The 27,651-nt window shown below is 39.9% G+C and overlaps 2 protein-coding genes and 1 non-coding gene across 9 annotated transcripts in view; 1 reads left to right on the top strand and 2 right to left on the bottom strand.

Annotated features, from left to right (window-relative positions):
• Positions 1-1,722: 1,722 nt before the first annotated feature.
• On the bottom strand, positions 1,723-25,525 carry GSKIP (GSK3B interacting protein). Of its 3 annotated transcripts, none has more exons than XM_009428382.3 (4): positions 25,410-25,525; positions 9,233-9,333; positions 6,508-6,766; positions 1,725-3,490 (listed from the first exon to the last, which is right to left on the bottom strand). In XM_009428382.3, exons 3-4 carry the CDS (start codon positions 6,763-6,765, stop codon positions 3,329-3,331), a joined length of 420 nt encoding a protein of 139 aa, XP_009426657.1. In that variant the 5' UTR covers position 6,766; positions 9,233-9,333; positions 25,410-25,525; the 3' UTR covers positions 1,725-3,328. The 3 variants fall into 3 exon arrangements, with proteins under 3 accessions (NP_001229499.1, XP_009426657.1, XP_016781257.1); XM_016925768.4 differs by having other exon boundaries at positions 25,053-25,452; NM_001242570.1 differs by lacking the exon at positions 25,410-25,525 and having other exon boundaries at positions 1,723-3,490.
• LOC112205512 (U2 spliceosomal RNA) lies at positions 4,200-4,391 on the bottom strand. The gene has a single exon (XR_002939459.1). It is a non-coding gene; the product is annotated as a U2 spliceosomal RNA (small nuclear RNA).
• ATG2B (autophagy related 2B) overlaps positions 25,495-27,651 on the top strand; it is an 82,062-nt gene continuing 79,905 nt past the window's right edge. For 3 of the 5 annotated variants that reach the window (XR_010151028.1, XM_009428416.5, XM_510152.8), the window contains exon 1: positions 25,495-26,164. Coding sequence is in view for 2 of the 5 variants with exons in the window: in XM_009428416.5 (XP_009426691.4) it covers positions 26,003-26,164 (162 nt within the window). In the remaining 3 variants the exon portion in view is untranslated. The remainder of the gene's footprint in view (positions 26,165-27,651) is intronic. The other 2 variants (XM_063793117.1, XM_063793116.1) reach the window with 2 other exon arrangements.

Genomic DNA, 27,651 nt, shown 5'->3' with positions numbered 1-27,651 from the left:
ATGGTTTTTATTAACACGTACTGTATGGGGACAGCTGGCGGAGTCAGAAGACCTAGGTTCTGATCCAACTACAGTGCTCACAAGCAGTTGCTGAGCAAGTCGCTTAATCTGTCTATCTCACCTGTATCATCCAGAAAATAAAGGGATTGGAAAGAAAGTTCTGAAGTCAATGTGGCACCTATCAGAATCTCAGTGTTTTCTTACTATGTTCCTCAACATTCAAACAGCACATTCTATGTTTTTGAACACCGGGGAGAGAACAGCACAGTGTGCAATAGAAGAAGCTAATGATTGTAAGTACATTAGTAGCAGCCGAACCTGGAGGAAAGGTGGGAAGAGTGTCATCATGGGAAATGAGGTGTGCACTCTTCCCTTCATAATCATTCTGCCTCTTCAAGGATCTGGGAGCAGATACAACTCAGCAAGGATTGGTGCTTTTGCTAGACAGCCTCTAGGTAGCTTAAACCCCACATCTATTGCATTTCCTGCTTCTAATTAGTACATACAAGCTAATGCATAAAATGTGAAAAAGTATTAAGAAAATGAAAATTATCTATTTTATCACCTAGTGATGACTACTAACAGCCTATAATCTTTTTTTGTTACACATACAATTATTTTTCAAAGAAGTATGTATAGTTTTATATCCTTTTTTTGTGTAGCATAATTCTCATTGCCATTTTTTCATTTTTAGTGGTTGCATATTTTTCCATCAAAAGATGTAGCATCACTTTACCACTCTTTAGAGCCTTCCCAATTTTTCATTAGGGGAAATGAACATCCTTATATACTAGTTTTTTTGCTGAATCATTTCCCTATGCTAGGTTGCTAGTATATTACCAATTCAGAAGTTATAAACTTGTAAAGGATTTATTACCAATGTTTCCAGAAAGATTTCAACAATATACCCTCCAATAGAATGTAAGAGTGCTTCCTCATTAAATCCTTACTGGTATTAAGTTTAAATAAGAAGAATCACAAAAGTAGCAGGTGAAATGACCCAATAACTTAAAATTTCTCTTTCTTGAGTTAATGGTTGGGTTGGGCCTCTTTCAAGTAGTTACTGACATCTATTTTTTTTTCTGAGTTGACCATATTATTTGCCCACTGTTTGCATTTTTTCTTCCTATTGATTTGTAAAAGTTATTTATATAAAAGTTTTTTTTTTTTTCTTTTTCCTTTAGAAGTGAAATCAAGGCTTAATTTATCTGGTTAAGTTTTATAATTTTCATTTTTTTTTTTTTTTAAGAGGCAGGGTCTTGTTCTGTCATCCAGGCTGGAGTGCAGCGGCACGATTGTAGCTCACTGCAGTCTCCAATTCCTGGGCTCAAGCAATCTTCCTGCTTCAGCTTTCCTAATAGCTAGGACTGCAGGTGTGTGTCACCAGGCCATGCTTTTATAATTTTTTGTAGAAATGGGATCTATGTTGCACAGGCTGTCTTGCACTCCTGGCCTCAAGTGATCCTCCTGCCTGGGCCTCCCAAACCACTGGAATTGCAAGTGTGAGCCACGACACCTGGCCTATCTGCTGGTTAAGTTCTTTAAACAGACCAGGTAAAATGGAGGTTTTAATATCTAGATTCTCATGTATATCTGTGTAGTTTTATTAATGTCCTCTCCTCTTGTTCCTCATTCCTCTTTCATAGTAGTAACAAGAGAAAGCTCACTTCAGTCATTTCAAATCCAAATGTAACAATGCAGAATTAAAAAATGGAAACAAGCTCTTGGAATTAATCATTTATCACAAAATGAACAATTTCAATTCTTAAACATACAATCACTTTTTTTCATACTAACTCAAAATGAGTAAACAGAATTGTATTCAAACTTTACAAATATCATTTACATTTAGCCTGAGATTAAGCATGAGAAAGTTCAACCTGAAGTTAGACTTCATTGCCCAGTTAAGCATCTGAAAATAAAGCTGAGAATGAACATACATCATCAAACAAAGCATTCCAATGAAGTCTGGCAATGAATTGTGACATAAACTGAACTTTAATTTGCTCTGGTCCACATGATCTTCAGAGCCTAAAAGTTCCTGTTTTTTAATAATGATGGAAAAATATCTGCAAATGATAAATGCATGAAGGTGTGACCAGATGCAAAATTTTAGTTCAACATTTCTACAGCAGCTGCTTTAGGTGACCATTAAAAAACAACTCCCCAATCCTTACTGTTCAACATGTACTTGAAAACATGCAGCAGCATGGTACAGTTTATTAAATTTATAAATATCAGTACCTGTAATAAAATATAAAATACTGACTATTCCTTTTTCAAATATTAAGTCTCTGAATGCTTCATTCATCCTTTGGTTTCAAACCCATACAATGCACTCATATTACATTGTAGATTTCGAATGGAGACAGAACACTGTACATCTGTTGGGGAAGGTGGGGTGCTGTGGGAATACCAAAGCACTACATCATAGAAAGTAAACGTTGAAGCAAAAATACTTTCTGAATATATACTGTACATTATGTAAACACACATTCAGAATAAGAATCAACACAGGCCAAAATATTGTTTTCTAGGAAACCAGAATCTTCTTTCTTTTAAATCACACACTGAAGATGCTTTTTTGTTAAGAAAAAGAATGAAGTCTGTTCCTGTATTTGCTTATGTGCTTAGATATCTTGGAAATGAGTAATTATTACATTCATTTGCTAACGGCTTATCCTCTGCTTAGTTGGCTGGCTGTTGCAAACACGGAATACAGAACTATTTCAGTCCCTGTTTTTCATTTAATACTAGTTAAGTAATATATAATTAATTCATCTTTATTAATCCATTATTAGTAATATAAATAGATTAAGTGAAGCAGTGAATTTCAAAATTTGTGCAGGGGAAACTAGTTGATAATTTGTTTCCAATAAGGCTGGTAGCAATTAATTACTACAAAGTTTGTCCAAGCTAGTATTGAACCCCTGATTTAGCAGGCTGAATCAAAGTGTATAGTTAGGTACTTCTAATTCCTCTATTACTGTGCAAATCTAGAATTTCCTATGTAAAAGACAGTGCTGGCAGCATCAAAGCCCTGTAATAGTATGAAATACTGATTAGGATTTGAAATGAAGAGATATTATATGAAGACATGTGAATGTCTTAATGATGGTATCATAGCAACGGCCTCAGAATTCCCTTACTGAAACAGAAACTAAGACAAATCATTATTCAATAATCTTCTGAGCCAAAAGCCTAAGTTGGAAGCAAGTGATAAAAACACAAAACCAAAGATGCATTTTCTATGACCATATGCAAGAATTTTAAGCTTTATATCAACATTCTGTACCAGCACCAGCCCCTCTGAAAGGAAAAAGTGTAGTCATGACTGTCCATCCCTTTTCAAAGCTTCCAGTCTTTGAAGCAGTGCGTTTCCAAATGCTTCTCGGTAGGCGGGGCTGAGTGTATCCAACAAGGAGTAGACTGTTTCATGGTAGGGAGTCTGTAAATGATCATCTACCTGGTCAAAAGCATAGCCTACCACCTACAAGAGAAATGCAACAGTGAATTCATTAGTTTTCATGTTGGTACAGAAAGCAAAATCCAAGTGTTTATGTGAGTAATCATCCTTTCAAAAAAATAAATTATTTCTTTTCCTAGCCACTAGACCACCAGATACATGGGTAACTGAGTGAAACTATTTCTCAAAGTCAGAGTATACACATTTTAAATACAACCTTTAATACTTCAGCAACTTATAATGTATAACACAGAAACACCACTAAAATGCTCCCTATAGAATTTTCTTCAACATTTAAAAGGTTTTACTTAGAAGCTCAAGGAAATGCAGAGAAAGAATTTGAAAAGCTACACAAAAATGGTATTTCATTTTCATATTCTAAAACATGCATCTATTATTTACCCCATTTAATTCCACATATATTGAGGGTCCACTATATTAAGTACTATAATAGGTAATATATCATTAGTTCATATTTTTATCATTATTTTTCACTTCTTTTATAAACAATTCTAGAAATTATTCCTAATAATTTAGTTTTAATAATTAGTTGTTAATTTTAATAATTGTTTATTAATAATTGGTTTAATAGTTTATTAGTTTTAATAACTGTTTAGCTTTATTATTAGTAATCTGAAAGGCCACTTTCACCTAATATATTTCTTACCTGACAGGGAATAAATGCTCAATTCTGTGAGATAAAAGAGCATGTTAATGTGTTTTTTTTTCTTGGTAGGGGTACACTATTTCTGGAGGTATTTGCAATACCAGGTCGATGTGTGAAGTTAATGGAGCAAGAGCCTATTCTATCTCTCTGCTCCAATAATCCATTTAATATATTGTCCTTAGATAGAGGACATAACAGATATTAAACTGATAAGAAAAGATACTCCAATTGATCTTAGGCAAAAGGCTGACAGGCCATGTGTTTTTCTTTTTTCTTTTTTCCTGTGAACACAGCTACAACTTTTCTTTTTGACAAGATTATAAGGTATATCATGGTTCACCAGCACAATATAGGGCAAAATTAATTTAGTTTTTGCTGACTTAAGTTTGTACATTCCCTATATAAATCCTAAATTTTTATGACATCTATTTAAGCCATAGGAGGTGAAAGTTTGTGTTAGAAATAGAAGCTGAGTTTTTTTTTTAATGAAAAGCAGAGGCAGACACCTAAGGAAAATGAATCACACCTCTTCAGATCCATGCTCGATTACTGCACTCTCTACCGCGGAGTACAGTCCAGTTTGCCTTCTTCCTCTTATCCCTGCTAGACTGTGATCTTCCTGGTGGACAGGGATCATGTCTTATGCATGGTTTGATTTTTCAATTGCTGACACAGGATAGTTGCTCAATAAATGTTAACTGAATCAGACCGAAAAACAAACAAATATTTGAGCACCTACTACATGTCAGGTTTTACAAATGGTTCAGATCTTTCTGTACCATACAGTCATATAATCATTCCCCAAATCGTTTTAAGTTTTTTTTAAATCTCCAAGTTATAGATTAAGAAGCAGGAACTCTCTCAGGGGTAGACGGACTCACTCAAGATCACTTAAATTCACATTTAAGACTGCTGACTCTCTGATCAGAACTCCTTCTACCTCTCCACAGTCAACTTAGAATTAACCAACACAAGACAGAATTAGCTTACTAATTCTGTCATTTATCTCTACTTCTGATTTAAGATTCACCTCTAAATACTCTGAGCTTTTAGTACAAATTTAAGGATGTGAAAAGAAGTGCACAAAAATTAGTTAATTCAGGTACTACGCTTAAAGCTAAGCAGCTATCTTTGCAGCAGCTGTGAGGGAACTGAGGGTAGTACAGATGCTGGCCTTGCAATTTGCTCCATCAAGGAATATACAGTATACACGACTCATCTTCAGCAAAGTGAATCCAGCGAATTAAAGAGATGTTTATGTACTTGATATCATGTGACATTCTTACTTGCTTAGGCAGGCCTTGCTCACCACCTTATGATAATGTACAATTACTTTGAATAAATATAGAAACACAGAAATGTATGACATTTTCTAAGACTGAAGATTCACTGATTAGTAAGGTTAAAACTAGATTTTAGATTTTCTAATGTCTATCCCTTTGTTCAGTAGGTCAAAGATTTTATAATAGTTTTTTTTTTTTTTTTTAAACAGGGTCTGTGTACCCAGGCTGGAGTATAGTGGCCCAATCCTAGCTCACTGCAACCTCGAACTCATGGGCCCCCTCCTAAGCCTCCCAGGTAGCTGGATTACAGGCAAGTGCTGCCATGTTGGGTTAATTAACAAAAAATATATTGTAGAAACACGGTCTTGCTATGTTGCCCAGGCTGGTCTTGAACTTCTGCTCTAAAATGATCCTACCAGCTTGGCCTCCCTAAGCGCTGGGATTACAGGTAAGAGCCCGCAGGTCTGGGCTATAGTTTTTTCTTTTTTAATTAAAAGTTGCTCTCAGGTGATGTTTTCTACTATTCTAAACTCATGATTTTGGTTTAAAGAATGGAAAGGTTAATCTGCCTAGAAAAGCTCTCATAATAAAGAGATACTCATGATAAAGGGTTAATGGGACACTCTTGGAAATCTGGGGGCGGAATGTTCTGCTCTGATTTATTTCTGATCTCAGAGTTGGAAAACAGTGTTGTCAAGTGTGTTATTTTAACAGAAGCGACATTTTCAAGAGGTTGACGAAAATCTTTTCAAAACAGTGACTGCAAAACCCATTCAATGCAAAGAATGTATGTATAATTCTGGTGAACACGTTTAGCTATAGATGAGAAATAAATTAGTTTTGGGGGTCATGATTAAAACAGTCACGCCCTGCAAATCAAATGTTTTTCAAAAAAATTCTGTTTCCCCATATCGATCAAAAGCCTTTAAAATTAATAAAAATTTCTAGGTTAAAAGTTTTTCTTAAAAAAATTTGGAAGCTACTGAATATCCAGTTCTCTTTTAACACTCTTCCCCTCCCCACTACCCCTCTTTTTGATAAAGTGGTAAAGACATAAATAATTTTTTTTTCTAAAAGGAAAAGTGAGTTACCTTGAGCCCTGCTTCAGTGAGTTCTAGGCAATATCTGTTTCTTTCCTTTGTTTCCACATTGATATAGGCCACATCATCCGCACACCGCAGGCTTTTCGAGACAAACATGTTGTTAACAGCAAAGAGAACATCATTTACAACTGCTTCAGCTTCTAGCCTCATGTCTTTCATGTCAGTTCCTTCAAAACCGTTCAGCTCTGAACCTTCTTCAAATCCTGACATACTGCTTAGCTCCATGGGATTACAGTCTGTTTCCATTCTGTAAAAAAAAAAAAAAAAAAGCAGTTATAAAATTTGTTTATAGAAAGACATTCAAACTACTACATTTGATTAAAATTAGCTATGCCTTACAATTGCTACTTAGTACAAAACACTAGCTAACAATTTTTAGGAAAAATACTATCTAAAAACATTTCTAGTGGTTTTTCACAGCAAAATCACCGACACCCATAGATCTTCAAAAAAAAGAATCTCCCTTCTCCACTTACCCTCAACAGGTCAATTTCCATATTGATAAGCATTTAGAATATTGTGTTTTTTAGCTATTTTGAGTAATGCCTCAGTAACAATCCTAGTACATATTTTTAAATGTATAATTATTTCTCTAGGACAGATATTTAGGACTGAAATTGCTGAGTCAAAGGACATACTTATTTTAACTTTTAATAGATACTGTCAATTTACCCTTCAAAAAAAACAAAAAAAGAGAGTATGACTTATACTTTACCAATAGAATATGAGGGACTGTACTCTTTTTCACCTCTTTCCAATTCTTTTAAATTTTTGCCAATTTAAGAGGCAAAGAATGATAGCTCATTGTTTTAATATGTATTTCCTTGAGTAAGCATCTGTTTGGATGTTTAAAGGATAGTTTTAGTTCTAAGATCATACAGTTGCAATAAGCAGAAATGGAAATAAATCTAAATTGCATGAAATCAGAGTGCAAGTCTTTACCTACCACAGTAGGTAAGTCTCAGTAGCTCCTTTTATGACTTCTGGATTGGGGTTCTGCTCTAGGCCTTCCCCATACCATGATTACATTTTAAAAATCCCCTAAATTCTCGTTGTATCTGAATTTAACTCATCCATCTGGAATTTATTTTGCATAACTTTATTTTCCAAATGGATAGCCAACTGTACCAATACCATTTACTGAATAACTCATCTTTTCACCATTAATTTGAACTGACCCAAATGTTATATTTTGAAAAATATTATTTCTAATTTCTCACGCTAACTTGATCAAATATTACTGCCAGGCTGCTATGTGGTTTTAGCTTTTCTTCTGTAACTGGGGTTAAAAAAGATCTTCCTGGCTATATGTATTGTTAAAATTTGAAATGTATGAATGAGAAAAGTTAATTAATGTGAAAGTGCTTTGGAATGTACAAAAGGCTTTACAGAACAAGTTATGGTGAGCTATTGTGCTTTCTTTTTGCTTGGCAGGTTTTAAAAGTAGTTTCACTTCTCTGATATGGATTAAGCATCTGCTGTCGTGAATGAAGCATAACTCTTCACTCACTCACATATTCAATCAACATTCATTTCCTATCTACTTGGGCACTGTGGTCAAGGTCTAGTCCCACCCCCTCACCACACTGGAGTTAGATTAGACTGGTAATAAAGTCATTGTATTTTAAGAGACAAGGTCTCACCATGTTGCCCAGGCTGGCGTGCAGTGGTTATTCACAGGTGTGATCACTGTGCACTATAGCCTAGAACTCCTGAGCTCAAGCCATCCTACTACCTCAGCCGCCTGAGTAGTTGAGACTACAGGCTCAAGCCACCACACCTGGCTCTTAAATGCATTTTTAGAAGGAGTCTCAATTTTTTTCTGACAATATGGACACCGATCTGGTACACTGCACAGTCCATTGCTATTTCCAAGTTATGCCCTATTTGTGTAATATTCAAAATCCTTCAAGATAGTGACATTCAAAATCCTTTAAGCTAGTCATTAGAATTACTTGTAAGAGCTTATAAAATTACAGATACATTTTCCTCACTGCAGAAAAACAAAATCAAAATCTCTGGAAGACGAGTTATTTTTTTCAGAGCTCCTTAGTGATTTTGCTGTGCAGCCACTGCTCTAAATTATCAGCAAAAATCTTAAGAAGCTGGAGTTCCTACAGCTGAATGTCATTTGCACATTACAAAAGTCAGAACTACTTGCTGAATGCAATTTATAATAACATATGTAAAGCTATTTCAAAAAATTACATAGCAAATGTATAATGTATTCCTCCAATCCCATTTCAATTAATATTGTTTTAAAGACTCTTTATCTGGTCTCTCACAGCACTTTACAGAATTAGTCACTCACTACACACAACAGAAGTTAATTATAAAATTACCAATTATTGCTGGAGCAATCTGTTGGGTAACTGAAAGCTCAAATTGACTTATTATATAGGAAAAAAAATTTGGCTTTCCAAATTTTACCTTATTCCAAAAATAATCAGTATACTGCTCAAGATTATATTTGGTCTTATACATACAAAATGAGCCCTTTCTTTTTTACATAGTTTTGAAGATTTAGAAATGACTACTATAAATCTCTTGACATCATGAATATCAAACATCTTAATTTTGCTTAAGTTATCAAGTACTTCAATTGGAGATGTCAGAAATAATGATCATTACATAAAAAGATGTTTATATTGAGAAAGTTTTACATTTATAAAGCTTTTTTTTAAGCAAGAGTGTAATTCATTGCAATTAGGACCTTGATGATGCAGGAAGATCAAGAATCCAGTACTTGAAGGGAAGGAATCCTCACAGGTCAGTGAAGTAGGTCACCAAACAGTTGTGATAATCGGCACCGAGCTGCAAAAAAGAGGAAGACACCTTTCCTAAGACTGAACTTTTAAGACACTTTCCCTGAAATGTCTTTGAATAACATACAATTTAGAACTTTTGATGATACATATAAATTAAAGTAATGGAGCATTACATAAATAACATTTTTAGCTATTATTTTAAGGTATGATTACAACTTGTTTTTTGTTGGTTGAAGCAGGTTCTTGATTATTTACCAATATCCTTTTCCCTGCCTATGACCACCCATATTTTCCAAGGGCAACCATAATGCTCCCTTCCCGTACTAAGTAAAGTAACCAAGCAATTTGGCTGAGATTGACTCCAATCCCCAGATACAGACTCTTCAAACTAATTAATACATGAAATTCTTCCTGGTCACTTTACTTTTTTGAGACAGAGTCTCGCTCTGTTGCCCAGGCTGGAGTGCAGTGACATGATCTCGGCTCACTGCAACCTCCGCCTCCCGGGTTCAAGTGATTTTCCTGCCTCAGCCTCCCGAGTAGCTGGGATTACAGACCCGGCTAATTTTTGTATTTTTAGTCAAGACAAGGTTTCACCATGTTGGCCAGGCTTGTCTTGAACTCCCGACCTCAAGCAATCCGCCCGCCTCAACCTCCCAAAGTGCTGGGATTACAGGCATGAACCACTGCACCCGGACTTCTTGGTCACTTTAATCAGAATAGTTCAGTCACAGAACACAGCTCAAGCTGTTCCAAGTAGCCATGTTGAGATGGGGCCACTAGCCCAAGCATGATGCTGACAACAGAAAAAAACAGAGCCAAGAGATTCACAGAGAAATGTGGCCAGAGCCCATGCTGGTTTCCCAGGATTTGCGCTTTTCAGTTATCGGAGCCAACAAATTCCTATTATCTTACGGGCAACAGAAAGCGTTCTATTGGATTTAGGAGTCTACCCATAATGAAAGGCAGTGATTGATTTAGCTCTACAACAGCCCTATGAAGGTAAAAAGGTTTAGAAAATGGAGCTCGGGTGATGATGATGAATATTTTTGTGCCTGCCATGTAGAAAGTGCTTAATAAAAGCTTTATAGATAAATATCCAAAATCTTTGGATATCAATTAGTGTCCTATTGCTACTATAATAAATTACCGAATTAGTGGCTTCAAATAGCACACACTTATTCTCTTACAGTTCTGGAGATTAGAAGTCTAAAAGCAAGATGTCAGCAGGTCTGTATTCCTTCTAGAGGCTTCAGGAAGGAATCTGTTTCCTTACCTTTTCTCACTTCTAGAGGCCATCTGAATTCCTTAGCTTATGGTACCTTCCTCAATCTTTAACATATATAAAAACATTCAAATGACTTCTTTTTCTGCTCTTCCTTTTTTTTTGGAGAGTTATTTATTTACGAGGCAGGATCTTGCTGTCGCCTAGGCCATAGTGCAGTGGCACAATCTCAGGCTCAAATGATCCTCCCACCTCAACCTCCCAAGTAGTTGGGACTGCAGGTGGGTGCCATCAGGCCCGGGTGATTCTATTTTTTGGAGAGACAGGGTCTTCCTATGTTTACCCAGGCTAGTCTTGAACTCCTGGGATCCAGCAATCCTCCTGCCTTGGTCTCCCACAATGCTGGGATTACAGGTGTGAGCCACTGCGCTTGGCCATAATTTATTTTCAGTGAACACATTTGATGGGCAACATAAGGTGCTAAGCAGTTTACATGCTTCTCTTAAAAGGAAGCCTAGAGTACTTGCCAAGCCCATTGCCTTCTCTGGAAAGGTTTCTGAATCATAGGTTTCATGCTTTGTATTTTAATTCCAGCATCATCATAGCAACATGTACTGGGGATGGGTATTCCAATTAAAGGCACCATCTCAAGGTTGGCAAGGGGTTTATTTATGTCCCAAGTCAAGAGCTTTGTCCAACTACTTCCGGATGGTGGTCTAGCTAATCAGATGCTCTCTCAAGGAGTTTGAAAAGAGCCAAAAACCATGAAGTCAGTTAGCTGGTGATGACAGGAGTTACAGAGGCAGAGCAGTGAGCAGCTAGGTTGCTATGTTGACGGACACTTGAGAAGCAGCTTCCACACTTTGGATTATGTACCCCAGAAGGTAAAAATATTTTGAGCAGACACCTTATTATAAACACTTATATAAATAGTCTACCACAATTAAAATATTTAAGACATATAAATATACATTTAAACAGAAGGTAAAGATGGAATATAGATATATTTTCTGCTCAATGGATTATCTGTGTACCTGACTAGAAGCCTGTACCATTGAGGATGAGAAAATACATGCCCGTTTCAGCGAAGGAACAACCACTAGAATTACTATCAACACTTTAGAACTGCCATCAGGTTACCAGAATGGTTGACTTATCAATGTGAATCCTGTAAAAATCTTTGCTTTCCCTTTTTGTACACAAAACAATTTATCATCATATAAGAAATTCTAAATGAATGGAACTTTCTGTGATGACGGAAATGTTCTTTATTGTTGCCCTCCAATACAGCAGCTAATAGCCATCTGAAGTTTGGCTACTGTGATGGAGAAATTGAATTAAAAATTTATTTAATTTTGGTTCATTTAAATTTAAATAGCTAGTGGCCACTGTATCAGATGGCACAGGTCTAGACCTCTGTAAAAACTTGCAGATAATATAATAAGCAGAGTTTATACTAAGGTTGAAAAATCTCAGCAGATGTAAAGGCACTGAATCAAACTTTATATATGAGTAGCAAAATTTGGAACTTGAGATATAATCAAATCCTAATTACTGTATGTAAAGGAATCAATCATCATTGTTTCAAATAGTAAAAACTAATGAATCATTATCCTATGTTTTATAATCTTGTCTACTTGGATTCTAAGTTTATTAATCAAATATCATAATCCACTCTGTACCTACATAGCCGACTTTTTTTAAGCACTAGAATACTAATAAAAGATATCTACTGGTAGCTTGCAGTCTACTTTGGGAAAGAAAACAGGCACATGAAATATTTGCACAAATATTAATGCCATACACACACATCATAATTATTCTCCCCAAATGTACTTAATTGTGAGTGGCAGATAATTACAGAAAACAATGATATGTCTTCATCCTACTACAAACTCTTATCACTAAACTTGTATGAACCTGAGTTGGGCACATAATCTCATTGGTCTTACGGAGGTCTCATCTACAAAATAAGGTAAATAGGCAGAAAATTCTTTACTGTTCTAAGAGCTTTGACATTCTATAATCTATGACGTAATGGTTAGTTATGATGGGGCTTGACTAAGGGTACAGGTCAGTCAAAATTGGTTTGGAATGAGCATGAATAAAGAGTTATAAATAAGCAAAAAGGTCTTGAGAGTTGTGAAAAATTCTGTGTAGGGAACAAAGCATAAGCAAAGGTCAGCACAGGGTGTGGCAGGAACTAGTCGGGCTAAAATACAAGGATATGCAGGGATGGCCCAATCTGACAGCATGCTGACACCTAGAGAGAGGAATTTGATTTTGATATAATAGGCTGTTTTAAGGTCTTGGGAATGGAAATACAAATATCTTTTTATTTAATATGGGTTTCTTACTGGCAGTATGTAGTGTGGTCCTGCTTTTTCATCCATCTGGCAACCTCTTTTAATTGGGGTGTGCTATTAGTATGAATACTTGTCCCCTCCAAAACTCATGTTGAAATTCAATTTCCAATGCAACGTGGCAGCACCAAAAAGTGAAGCCTTAAGAGGTGACTGGGTCATGAGTGTTCTACCCAAAGAGTGGATTAATCTATTTATGGATTAATAGTTTAATGGGTTATCATGCAAGTGGAACTGGTGGCTCTGTAAGAAGAGGGGGAAAGATGTGAGCCAGCACATTCAGCCCCCTCACCATGTGATGCCCTGTGCCACCTCAGGACTCTGCAGAGTCCCCACCGCCATGAAGGCCCTCTCCAAATGTGACCCCTCTACCTTGGACTTCTCAGCCTCCATTACTATAAGAAATAAATTTCAAGCTGGGCGTGGTGGCTCACGCCTGTTATCCCAGCACTTTGGGAGGCTGAGGTGGGTGGATCACGAGGTCAGGAGTTCGAGACCAGCCTGGCCAATATGGTGAAACCACATCTCTACTATAAATACAAAAATTAGCCAGGCGTGGTGGTGCATGCCTGTAGTCCCAGCTACTCAGTAGGCTGAGGCAGGAGAATCGCTTGAACCTGGGAGGCGGAGGTTGCAGTGAGCCGAGATTGCGCCACTGTACTCTAGCCGGGGCAACAGAGTGAGACGCTGTCTCAAAAAAAAAAAAAAAGAAAAATAAATAAATTTCTTTTCTTTATAAATTTTCGAGTTTCAGGTATTCTGCTATAAGCAACTGAAAATGGACTAAGGGTGTTCGGACCACTTACATTTGATTACTGTAATTATTGATATAGTTGAGTGTGAATTTGCTGTCTTGCTATTTGTTTGCTTTTAGTCCCATCTGTACTTTACTCCCTTTTCCTTATTTTCCTCCTTGCTTTTGAATTAACCACTTTTTAGGATTCTATTTTATATCTTTTGGTTCTTATTAACGATATTTTTTGTTGTGTTTTTGGTGGTTGCTTTAAAGCTTATAGTATACATCTTTATCACAATGTACCTCCAATTAATACTATACTACTTCATGTATACGAACTTTACAAAATACTATATAGCATTTGCTATTTTTGTCACATATTGTACTTCTACACAGATTATAAACTTCATCATAATGTTATTATTCTTGCTTTAAAGAGTCAATTATTTTTCAGAGAGATTAATGTCTTTTTATATGTAATATATAATTACCATTTTTTGTGCTCCTTCATTTGTACTGATCTATATCTACATGTATTATCTGTATCATTTTCCTTCTGCCTGAATAACTTCTTTCAACATTTCCTGTAGTGTAGGTCTGCTGTTGATGAATCCTTTCATCTTTCCTATGTCTGAACTAGTCTCCCTTTCATCTTCATTTGTGAAAGATGTTTTTGCTGGGTAGAGAATCCTAGGTTGACAGTTTTTTTTTCTTTCAAGTCTTTAAATATGTTTCTTGGATGCAGTAGCATACACCTGCAGTCCCAGCTATTTGGGAGTCTAAGGTGGAAGAACTGCTTGAGCTCAGTTCATGACCAGCCTGGGCAAAATAGTAAGAGCCTGTGTCTCTAAAATAAAAAAATTAAAAAGATGTTTCTCGACTATCACACCTTGCTTGTCTTGTTTCCCATGAAACATTTGATGTGATTGTTATCTTTGTTCCTCTTGGTGTAGTTTTTTCATGTTTCTTTTCCTTAGGTTTCATTGAGATTCTGGAATCTGTAGGTTTAGAGTTTTCAACAAATTTGGAAAATTTCTGGCCATTATTTCTTCAAACATTTATGTGTCCCTACCCTCTTTGGGGACTCTAATTTTATGTATATTAGTCCAAGTGAAGGTGTCCTATTCCTCATTGCTGTATTTATTTTTTTCACTGTTTCATTTTGAATTGTTTATTGATATGTCTTCAAGTTTGTTAGTCTTTTCTTCAGTATCTATTCTATTTGTGTCTTTTAATCTTTTAAACATATTTTCCATGTCTTTGCTTAATTTGCTCAATCTTTTTTCTAGCTTTTTGAACATATAAAATACAGCCATAATAAGTGTTATAATGTCCTGCCTACTAATTTCAAGTATTATTTCTGGGTTACTCTCAACGGACAGATTTTTCTTCTCAATTGTAGGTTATATTCTGCTGCTCTGCATGCCTGGTCATTTCTGACTGGATGCCAGACATTGTGAATGTGGTGCTGAATGTTTTTATATTATTTTAAATATTATCGAATTCATTTGGTTAGACGCATGGTGAGAAAAAATTTAAAAAGTAATAAATATTGTTCAGCACTGTCCTGGGAGGTAGTTATCTGGAAACAGCTTGATCTTTCTGGGTCTTGCTTTTAGACAAGATCTGCATTTAATCTCTAGTTAATTCTGTCCCATTACAGAGGCAAAACCTTTCTGAGTACTCTACCCAATGCCCTATGAATTATGAGGGTTTCTATTCTGTGTGATAAGAATGGGAATTATCCCTGGTCCTGCTTTAGCTCAGAAAATTGTTTCCTCTAATTCTTTTTTTTTTTTAATGGAAGAACAGAAATGATTATTAAACACATGAAAATACACTCACAGAAATTATAGAAATAATTAAAATGAGGTAACATTTAACATCTTGCAGATCAGTAAAACATTTTCCTTTTTGAGTCTATGCATAAAAAAATTTCTAAATCAAGTATTATTGAGGATGCAGAACACAGAACATTTAGACACTGAGTGGGAGTGTAAACTGGCACAACACTTTGGAAAATGATTTGATATTATCCAATAAAGATGAAGATCCAGCAATTTACTCTCCAAAGAAATGAGGAGATGTATAATTTTCATATCACCTCTGCTTCAGAAAGTCCCAAACTGAGTATCCTCCTTTCTTTTTTTTTTTTTTGAGACAGAGTCTCGCTCTGTCACCCAGGCTGGAGTACAGTGGTGCTATCTCAGTTCACTGCAATCCGGGCCTTCTGGGTTCATGCCATTCTCCTGCCTCAGCCTCCTGAGTAGCTGGGATTACAAGTGGCCACCACCGTGCCTGGCTAATCTTTGTATTTTTAGTATAGACGGGGTTTCATCATGTTGGTTAGGCTGGTCTCAAACTCTTGACCTCAAGTGATCCACCCACCTCAGCCTCCCAAGTGTTGGGATTACAGGCGTGAGCCACAGCACCTGGCCCCTCCTCTCATTCTTTTTGGTAGTTCTTTCCCCAGCCTAGGGCAGTGAACTCATGAATTAGTATTCAGCTGCAGGCTGGAGGGAGACCCTTTCTATATCTTCACAGTCCTTGCTTTCTGTGAAGCTATTTACTTTCTAGTACTCTGTCCTAGCTGCCTTGGCCTTCTTGGGTTTCCAGCTCTATGTCCTCAATTCAGGGAGACCATCAGGCTTTACCTGGATTTTTCTTTCCAGTGCCATGCCTGGCTCTAGGCAATACAATAGGGCAACAGGCTCACCATATTTGTATGATGCTTCTCAGGGATCACCTATACTACTCTGAACCAACTTTTACCATCTTGTTGTTTGTTTCATTAATGAATTAAATGCATTTTGACACATGCTCACCATATGTTTTATGAGATCCATGTTTTTAACTTAAAAAATTTTATTTTAACACGACTTTGAAGACTTTTAGTCCTCTAAAATTCAGCTCAGACAAACCTATTTCAGGATTGTGTATCTGCTCTCAAGATGGCCAATCACTGTATCTTCCTGAACAGCATCTCTGCTTTGGTACTGCTGTACTTAAGCCTCATGGCAAATAATTTTTGTGTCTGTACTACTACAGACCCATGAAGATGGGAGCCTGTGATATACACATCACCAGCACAGTGTCTGGCATAAAGCAGGACTTCATTGAATATTTCCTGAATGAATAAAACAGAAAATTCTAACTCTCTGCTTCTCAAGTGTGATACTCGGCTCTGTGACAAGGAGTATACAAAGACTCAGGACAAACATGGCAGATATTCTTGGAAAATACATATCACTGTTACTATATCAATATCAGGAAATATTACAGAACTGCCTAGAATTTAAATGAAAAAGTACACAAATGTTTGGATGTCTCAAGCCACATCCTCTTTAGATTATACCCCTATGCATCTAGGGTTTCCTTTGCCTCTAAAAGGTACATTCGAGTGAGGAATATTGGCATGAAAAATACGTTTTAGAAGTATAGCCCTAACCCAAGGAATTAATTCAACAAGATGAAAATTTCAGGCACCGTGTCTGGCAGTATCAAGTTAACAAGCAGAGGCAGGAGCTGGTAAAAGGATACAAGGTTAGGGCTGAGTTAGGCCTTCTCTAAGTTTTTGCAACTCTTTCCACTTCAGTTATGCTATTGCGCTTTGTTAAAAATTAATTGTTGATAGTTTTGGCTGGGTGTGGTGGCCCACACCTGTAATCCCAACACTTTGGGAGGCTGAGGCAGGTGGATCACTCAAGGTCAGGAGTTTGCGACCAGTCTGGCCAACATGGCGAAACCCTATCTCTACTAAAAATAGAAAAAATTAGCCAGGTGTGGTGGCACGTGCCTATAATCCCAGCTACTGGGGAGGCTGAGGCGGGAGAATCCGAGAGGCAGAGGCTGCAGTGAGCTGAGATTGCACCAGTGTACTCCAGCCTGGGTGACAGTGAGACTCTGTCTCAAAAAAAAAAGAAAAAAAAAAAGATTGTTGATAGCTTTCATTTTTTAATATTCTAATTTTCCTATGGTGAAAAGAAAATGATTATGTTTTCAATAAGAAAAAACAATTTAAAAATTGCAGTCTTTTGGAAAGTATAGGGTGTAGGAAGCAGAAATCTTTTTCTTAGAGAAGTCAGGTTATTATTCAGACACTTAAAATAACTGGTAGCATCAGTTACAAATAAAACAAGAGTTCTGAATTTATCTGCATTTCCAACAACTGTTTTGAAAGTAAAGATGAATAAAGTTTATTAATTATTATCAGCAAGATTTAGAATTTAGGCAAAGCTAAAACTCAATTTAACCTTTGTTTTCTGTAACATAACATTTAATCTGTTTTCAATAGCTTACAGATGTATATATTTGTTTTGAAATAAAACTTTTTAATTCAGAATCATGTGTAGTATCACAAATATAAAGTATTTGTAATTCTAGTAAGAATGGCTATTTTCCCATTTATGCACTGGTTTATAAAATTATTCTCCACCCCATTTTCAGCAATAACACAGACATATTTATATTCTAGTAATTATAAATCTAGACAACAGAATTGTGCTTATCTTAGTCTCTCTGTATTGCTGTAAAGAAATATGTGAGGCTGGGTAATTTCTAAAGAAAAGAGGTTTATTTGGCTCATCGTTCCACAGGCTGTACACAAAGCACAGCGCCGGCATTTGCAATGGCCTCCAGCTGCTTCCGCTCGTGGTGGAAGGGGAGCCAGTGTGTGAAGATCACACAGTCAGAAAGGGTGGAGGTGGGGGAGATAGACAGATAGGTAGGTAGGTAGATAGAGAGCAGGAGATCCAGGCTCTTTTCAACAACCAGTTCTGTCAGAAACTGAGAGTGAAAACTCACTCATTCCTGGGAGAAAGACACCGAGCCATTCATGAGAGATCCACACCTCTCCCACCTCAAACTGGCCCCCCAACCCTACCCCGCCCCAACCCCCTGACCCAAACAGCTCTCACCACGTCCCATCTCCAATAGTGGGGATCATATTTTGACAAGAGACTTGATGGGGCCAAACGAACCATATCCAAACCATAGCCTTCCACTCCTCGCTTCTCAAATCTAGTGTCCTTCTCACATTCAAAATACAACCATTCTATCCCAATAGTCCCCAAGTCTTAACTTGTTCTAGCACCAACTCAAAAGTCCAAATTCTTATCTGAGACTCAAGGCAAGTTCCTTGCAGCTATAAGCTTGTGAAGTAAAAAACCAAGTTATTTACTTCCAAGATACACAATGACGGAAAAGTCATTGGATAAATGCTGTTTTCCAAAGGGAGAAATTGGCCAAGAGAAAAGGGTAAGAGACTCCATGAGAATCTAAAGCCCATCAGGGCAGACATTAAACCTTCAAGTTCCAAAACCTCCTTTTAGCATGTCGTGCATCCTGGCACAGCGGTGTGAGGGGTGGGCTCCCAAGGCTTTGGGCAGTCTCATCCCTATGACTCTGCTGGGTACAGCTCATGTGGCTGCTCTCATGAGTTGGACTCAAATGCCTGAGGCTTTTCCAGGATGAGGGTGCACACTGCCAGTGGCTGTGCAATTCTGTGGTCCCCATGGCATCCCTGTTCTCACAGCTCTACTAGGCAATACCCCAGTGGAGACTCTCCATCGGGGCTCCAACACCACATTTCTGCTTGGCAATGTCCTAGCAGAGTCTTTCTGTAACACCTAGGCCTTCTGATACATCCTCTAAAATCTAGGTGGAAGCTGCCAAGCCTCTGCCACTTTTGCATTCTGTGCCCCAAAGTCCTAACAACACATAGAAGCTGCAAAGACATACAGCTTGCAGCCTGAGCTGAGTACCTGGAGCCCTTTGAAACAGAACTGGAGCTGGAGCAACCACGATGCAGGGAGCAGCATTCCAAGGTGGCACAGGACAGTTGCGCCCACGGCTTTGACTGTGGAAACCATTCTTGTCTTCTAGACTTGTGATGAGAGGGACAGCCTAGGAGATTTCTGAAATACCTTGAGGGCCTTTTCCCCATTGTCTTGGCTATTAGCACCTGGCTCCCTTTTATCTGAACTAACTGGATTCTTCTCCTGAAAATGCTCTTTCCTTCTTTAACACAAGGCCAGGCTGCACATTTTCCCATATTTTTATGCTCTGCTTTCCTTTTAAATTCCAACTTTAGGTCATTCCTTTCCTCCCATATTTAATTGTAAGCTGTTAAAAGCAGCCACGCCACTTCTTGAACCCTTTGCTGCTTAGACATTTCTTCTACCAGATACTCTAGGTCATCACTCAAGTTGGGCCTTCCACAAAGCCCTAGGGTATGGAGGCAATGCAGCCAAGTTCTTTGCTACAGTGTAACAAGGGTGATGTTTGCTCCAATTCCCAATAAGATCCTCATTTCCATCTGAGCTCTCCTCAGCATAGCCTTTACTGTCTATATTTCTATCAGCATTTTGGTCACAACCATTTAACCAATCTCTAAGAAGTTCCAAACATTCTTTCATCTTCCTGTTTTCTGAGCCCTTCAAGCTCTTTCAACCTCTGCCCATTACCCAGTTCTAAAGCTGCTTCCGCATTTTCAAGTCTCTTTATATCAACACCCCACTCTCAGTACCAATTTTCTGCCTTAGATGTTTCCACTCATGACAGAAGGGGAGCTGGGATATGCAGATCACATGGTGAAGGAAGGAAGGAGGGAGGGAGGGGAAGTGAGAGAGAAAGAGGGAGTAGGGGAGAGGGAGGGAGACAGATATACAGAGAGTTACAGAGAGAAAGCCATTCATGAGGGATCCACCCCCATGATCCAAACACCTCCCACCAGGATTCACCTGTAACACCAGGGATCAAATTTCAACATGAGGCTTGGTGGGGCCAAACCATATCCAAACCATAGCAGTGCTTTTGTTGATTAAGGAGGGAACTCAGAAGAAAGAAATACACAGGGTTAATTTGAGTTTTTACAAACTGTAAATAAGCAGCAACACTGGCTGGGTGCTGTGGCTCATGCCTGTAATCCCAGCACTTTGGGAGGCCTAGGTGGGTGGGTTGCTTGAGTCCAGGAGTTCGAGACCAGCATGGGCAACATGGTGAAACCCTGTCTCTACAAAAAAATACAAAAATTAGTGGCACAAGCCTGTAGTCCCAGCTACTTAGGGGCTGAGGTAGGAGGATCGGCTGAACCTGGGAGGTTGAGGCTACAATGAGCTATCGTGCCACTGCACTCCAGTCTGAGTGACAAAATGAGACTCTGTCTCAAAAAAAAAAAAAAAAAAAGAGTAGCAATACAACCTTGTAAACCTTTCCTTCGAAACCAGAAACTGTAAATGAGACTCTAGGAAAAGACACTCAAAAATGGAATGTAAAAAAAAAAAAAATTCCAGTTATTACAGTTTCTTATTTCTATATAATCCTCTAGGAAATAAGTATTACTTGGCACTATATTTAAAGTACATTCTAACAAACATAAATCAATATCTACAGAGACATAAAATAGAAAACCTCACTGCTTTCCATTTAAACTCCAAATTGGTTCTCTACCAGATCCTAAGCAATATTCTGTTTCTAGCAAAGAGACAAAAATTGGAATACTTGACAATTGCTATTATTTATTCTGGTAGGTTGTATCACCTGATGTAAAGTTTCCATAAATGATTCCTTAAAACATCATACATAAATTATTTAGGAACCAGCTCTTTCTCCATAATTTTTGGGCAGTGTTCAGGTGTTTGTGTTTTTGGAGGATTCATACAACTGGTTATTATGACATTGATTACTAAATCGTTTATTCTTTACTTCCTAATTTATTAGACTATTTTGTTTCATTACGAGTTCAGAGCATCAAAGAGCTTTGTCCTTGATGACAAAAAAATGGGCAAAGACAGTCATATATACTTAGTCTGACAAAAGAACAGCCCCAGAAAGATTTCAAGAACATATGGAGTGCAAATTTTCACTTTGAAAGTCTGACCTTTCAGTTGACATTGTTAACAGTCAGCTGAGGCCAGGATACGGTATCTTAATCATGATTACCTTTATTTGTATCACACACTACAACCTGGTAAATCCTCTCAATATGAACAAGGGGCCAGGAAGGTGTGATGGTTAACAGGCTCTCAAGCAGACTGACTGGGGCTAGAATTTTAGCTTGGCCACTTAATTTACTCTGGGACTTGGAAAAAGATGTTTTAATCTTTCTCAGTTACACATTCCTCCTCTTTAAAATGATGTTAAAATAGCATCTACCTTTAAGTGATATTGAGAGAACTAAATGAATGAATACATGGAAAGTGCTTAGAACTGTGCTGGGCAAACAGCTGAAAAAATATAATCTATTATATTAAAAGTATTTAACACTATCTTTCAAGAAGAAAGCCTGACCCTGAAGCTCAAGCCATGTGGCTCCAAGTTAGGTGCTCTTTACATTATGTGGGGGATTGGCTGCTGCTGTGTTGTACAATTCCTCCAAGAGACGTGAGGCGTGGAGCCCTGACAGCGTCGTCCTGTTACCTCAGGTGCAAGTCGTAAAAAAAGGTCAAATACATCTCCTTGGCTTTTCTTTCATTTCCCATGTTAACAGATTTCTCTGAAGGAGGATTATTTTGACATGACCCATTTAGCCTCTGGCATACAGCCTCTCACCTGTCACTTCAAACTTTTACATAATTCTTAATAAGCTGACAATATTCGGTTGGGTAATTATTTTCTTTTTTAAAATTTATTATTATTTTTTGAAATAGGGTCTTGCTCTGGCACCAAGGCTGGTTTCAAATTCCTGGTCTCAGGTGATCCTTCCGGCCTTGGCCTTCCAAAGTGCTGGGATTACAGGGGCACGTCACCACACCTGGCCAGGGTAATTATTTTCATCTTCCTTAATTAATGCAAGGTGTTAACATTTTGTGACAGGTACTTTGTCTTTGACAAAACACAAAAATGGCACTGTGATTTGAGATGAGTTTGTACCCTACTGTAGCCAAAGATATCATAATGACAGGTCCTAAACCTTAACATTTATACTGAATTTCTCCTAGAAAGCATAAAGTTTACAAGGCAACACGCAATACTCTGAATAGAGCATATTTGTTATTGCAAAACCTTCATTTTAATTTTCCTTTCTGATATTTGAAATTGCAGGCACTCTATGGATAGCCCGAATGCAATTCTATATTGAAAAAGGAAACCACTTATTTAATAACTGCTGAAAGAAGTCCAAATTGTATCTATTTGTCAGAAGTCTATTTCAAACCTTCCAAAGCCTATTCTAATTTCTTGCAAGATCCCACCTTTGCCTTTTCATACCACCTTGTTTGTATTCCTTTTATGGCAAATATTAGAATTATTATTTACAAACATGTCTTATCTTCAAAATATATCCAGAATCCAACTGCTTCTAACTAATCATTTTCACCGCTACCGCTTTGGTCCAAACCACTGTCATCTTTTCCTTGCATTACGGTGATATCCTTCTAACTGGTTCTGCTGTTTTCACTCTGGCCCTCCCACTTCCACACCAGACTATTCTTAACACAGCAGTTAGCATGATCCCATAGAAACTTAGGCCATACTGTGTCACTCCTCTCCTAAATCCACCTCACCCAGAGTAAAGGCCAAAGTTCTTTTTATTTTTTTAAGATAGAGTCTCACTCTGTTGCCCAGGCTGGAGTGCAGTGGCACAATCTCGGCTCACTGCAACCTCCGCCTCTCGGGTTCAAGCAATTCTCCTGCCTCAGCCTCCCAAGTAGCTGGGATTACAGGTGCACGCCATCACACCTGACTGATTTTTTATATATTTTTGGTAAAGACAGGGTTTCACCATGTTGGCCATGCTAGTCTTGAACTCCTGACCTCAAGTGATCCGCCCACCTCGGCCTCCCAAAGTTCTGGGATTACAGGAGTGAGCCACTGTGCCCGGCTCCAAAGTTCTTATCAATGGCCTAGGAGGCCCTACATGATGTGCTTCCTCTGCGCCCCGCCCGCCCCACCCCACCCCCAACTGCCCAGCTTCTACTTTTTCCTTCACTCACTCCTGATGTTCCCTAAATTCATCAAGCATTCTCCCGTGACAGGGCGTTGCACTTGCTGTTCCCCTTGCGTGGAAAACAACTCTTCCAGGTATACATGTGCCTCACTTCCCAGCTTTCTCCAAGTTTCTGCTAAAATGTAATCTTATTAAATAAGAGAATTTCTCTTACCATCTCATATAAAAATGGCAAGTCCCTTCTCTCTTCCCCATCTCCACTCCCTTTACATTGCTTTCGTTTTTCCAACAGCCCTTATCACCACAAAGCATATTATTCACTCATTTATTGTATGTCGCCTCCCTTCAATAAAATGTAAGTTCCAGGAAGGAAGAGATTTATCTGTTCACTGCTGTATTCCCAGTACCTAGAACAGTGCTTGGCACACAGAAGGCAATCAATAAACATTTACTGAATAAATGAACAAACTTCCACTTTATTGAGAGAAAGGGTCTTGCTCTGTGGTTCAGGCTGGAGTGCAGTGGCATGATCATAGCTCGTACGATCCTTTCTGATATTTGAAATTGCAGGCACTCTATGGATAGCGTCCATGCAATTATGCAGCCTCAAAGTCCTGGGCTCAAGCGATCCTTCCGCCTCAGCCTCCACAAGCAGGTACCACCATGCTTCAGTTTTAGAACATAAACTCCTTGAAGGTTCGGCCTGATTCTTGACACTGTTCACATGATCAACTGTGGTGACTTTCATTTAATGGACCTTAACAAATATTTCTGAATGAAGAGCAAGGGAATCTAAGTTACTGAGAATACTTGAAATGAGTCTACAAAGAATGAGGGAAATCAACAATCCAAGCAACTGCATACAAAGTACCCTGGTTCTAAAACGAAAAGGTGGTTGTGGAAAGGGGAACCAGATGTTTCTCCATCTACCAATATTTTGGGCTGTATTTCCAAGGCATTCATGAAAGTTGCCGAGACAGTAAACATTTCACTCCTTAAACTGGTCGTCTTAATTCACTGTGATTAAACAGCTGTATGTTTCAGGACTCTGTTCAGGTTCGTGCCCTACTCATATCATTTAATCTTCCTAAGAAATCCATGCACATAAGATTTTAATCCGCTCACACTCGGCAAAGGAGGCAACGTGGGCTCGGGGACGGCAGTGGCCGCTCAAAGTGGCTGGGCGGCTAATAGGTGTCAGTGCCGGGATTCTAAGCCAGGACATCTGGCTTCTGGGCCATAGAACACCCGCACCCAGGCCTTTCGAGGTTGACTTAACTTAACAGCCGGCTCCGCCTCTGCAGGAGTTACCTCCCAAAAGGCAGAAATACGATTGCGCAGACTGCCAGAACAGCCCAAGTTCTTCACCCAGGTTCCCGCGGGGTCAGGAGCCTTTAGCATTTCTCAAGGAATGCAGTTTTGCCCACAGATGCTTCGAAAACCCAAGTTTCCTGATCGTTGCTATGACACACCCAGGATTAAGCGAGCGTATGCGAGAAGCGCTCTGCAAACCGCCAGGCAAACGGCAACGAAGAAGCTGCCTCAGAAACAATACCTGAATGAGGCGGGGGCCGAAGAACTTGCTGACAATGGGCACCGGTCAATGCTCGGGTGCGGGCGCGGATGCTCGAGAAGGGCTCCAGTCCTCCCAGCGGAGACGGCGGAGCCCCAAGTGTGCGTTTCCGGGGCGCCGAGGTCTGAGGGGAGCCGGGAGAGCCAGGCCAGCCAGACCGGCCCCCAGACCCCTCTTAACACGGGCGCGGGGCCCCTGCAGCCTGCCGCCCCTCTCGGCCCAGCCCGCTGCATGGCGTCGCGTCCCCATCCGGAAGGCCTGACGGCCCGCCGGCGCCCCGAGCCCCTAGCTCTTCTCGGGGGCCGCCCCTCACCCGCAGCCACCCCGGCTGCCGCTCACCTGCGCGCCCGGCGTCCTCTTCTTCCTCCCTCCGGAGGCGACTGGAGCCGACCGGCGGTGCCGCCCCCTCCCTCCCCGCCTTCGCCCGCCCCGCCCCCTCGGAGCCGGAACTGCTCCAGCCCCCGCCCTTCTGCCCGCCTTCCGCGGCCCCCAGTGTGGCGTCACTTCCGCCAGCGCCCGGCGGCGCGCCGGGAGTCTGGGTCTCGTGAACGCGCCAGGAGCGTCCCTACAGCCGGGAACGCGCCTCGCGGATGACAACAAATTCGTCGCGCGGCGGCAGTGGAGGTGGCTGCCTCAGCCCCTGCCGCCTCCTCTCGCGCTCTCTTGCACTCTCTCCGAGCCGGTTGGGACCCTCCTCGGAAGTCCCCTGGCCTGGGGCCAGGAGGACCCCTCTGCGTCTTGCCTCCGCCAGGCCCAGCGCGAGCGGTGCGGCGCCGGCGATGGGGTCTCCCTGAGGGACTCCCGGCACCAAATAGGGATGGAGGGGCCGCTCCAGGCTTAGGCCCCGCCGCGGCCTGGAGCCGGAGTCGCTACCCCGAGGCCGGAGCCGCCGCAACCCCCAGCCGCAGTCAGCCCAGCTGCCAGCAGTCACTATGCCTTGGCCGTTTTCGGAGTCTATCAAGAAGAGGGCCTGCCGGTACCTCCTGCAGAGGTACCTGGGCCACTTTCTGCAGGAGAAGCTGAGCCTGGAGCAGCTCAGCCTGGACCTGTACCAAGGCACCGGGTCCCTCGCCCAGGTCCCCTTGGACAAATGGGTAAGAGCTGCCGGCGGCGAGCCGGGCGGGGCTCGCTCCCCTCTTTAGGGCGCTTTGAACCAGTGCCATCCAAGGTTGGTGACAGTCAGTCCCTCCTTGGGAATTGTTTGGACCTGAGTGTGACACGGCTCAGAGAAATGTGTTAAGAGTGTTGTTTAATCTGTTTCTAACAAGTTTGCTCTCCTAAATCACGTGTTCCGGAAACTTTAACAGATGTAATGGAATCTACACTATGGGAATAATTGAGTCAGTGCTTCGGGGGTCTGTGAAGCAGGCTCAATAGGTCCGTGGGAGGAGGTGACCAGAACTGTCCCTCGGGATGTGAGGGGCCGCAGGGTTTTGTGGCAAACAAACCTTGCCTTGTGGGATGACATTCTGGAACGATTAAGGATAAAGAGGACCTTTGGATGTCAGAATCCCTAGTTATTTGTTTTGGGTTGGCTACTTGCGCACCATGTTTGCCTTGTTTGTCATCGTGCAGCGTTTGCCATCTGGAAGAAAGTTAGGTGAAGGCCTCTTGTGCCGGTTTGCCTGCTTTTGCTTGATTATATGTTTACAAGATAGGTTTGTGTATCCAGCCTGTGAATGGTCGTCTGGCCCTAGTAGTGCTGTTGAGTTATGCCTCTTTGCTCCACGTGACAGATCGTAAAAGCAGGTGTTGCAAAAGCGCTGAAGTTGCAATTTTCAGACATTTTAAAACCTGCCTTCTACTTGTCATCTAGAGGCTGTGAATTCACTCATTGCTATACAGGTGCTTCATCTGAATTTCGACTCACCACATGCAGTCGTACCTGCATTTGTGTGTTCAATGCATAGCATTTTACTTAAAGTATATTCACTTTTGGGTTTGACAGGAATAGAGTGACTTCTACCCTTTGCCCAACCCTTACTTCCTTAGCCACAGAAAATCTTAAATTATGGAAATACCTTATTATGACCCTTAAGTGAATTTGTGCTAGAGACTATAAATCAGTATATAATTTTATCAGTATGTACCTGACTTAAACTAGGGAGAGGACACAAGATAGTGGAAAGAGCCCTGGTTTGAGAGCAGTAAGACCCAGTCCCTCACCGGGAGGTGAGAGTCCTACCCCTGGAGAGACTCTCCAGACCGCCACGATTAGCCGAGTGATAATGGACTTAGCAATTCACCTGAGTTCAGTAAACACTAATGGAACACACACTTCATCTCTGTGTCGTCCGTCTTATGGTATTGTATTCCTGTAATTCTTCCAAAAGATAGGGATTCTGAAGGATATTTTTGAATTCAACAACCCATGATTCTATACTTTTGATACAGTTATGAATAGGTTATCTTGAAAAAAGAGGGTTCAGGATTTATTAATGCCTTTTGTGGGTGGAAGGGCTTTGTATGCATTATCCTTTAATGACTTTAACCCTATAAGGTGGGCATTAATATTCCCATTTTACAGATGGAGTTAAGCAGTTTGCCCCATCACACATCTAGCAAGTATTACATCACATGG

Source organism: Pan troglodytes, chromosome 15 (genome assembly GCF_028858775.2).
Source record: "Pan troglodytes isolate AG18354 chromosome 15, NHGRI_mPanTro3-v2.0_pri, whole genome shotgun sequence".
Classification (NCBI taxonomy): domain Eukaryota; kingdom Metazoa; phylum Chordata; class Mammalia; order Primates; family Hominidae; genus Pan; species Pan troglodytes.
Note: the sequence above shows the minus strand (reverse complement) of the source record. Positions and strands in the feature narration are given on the sequence as shown.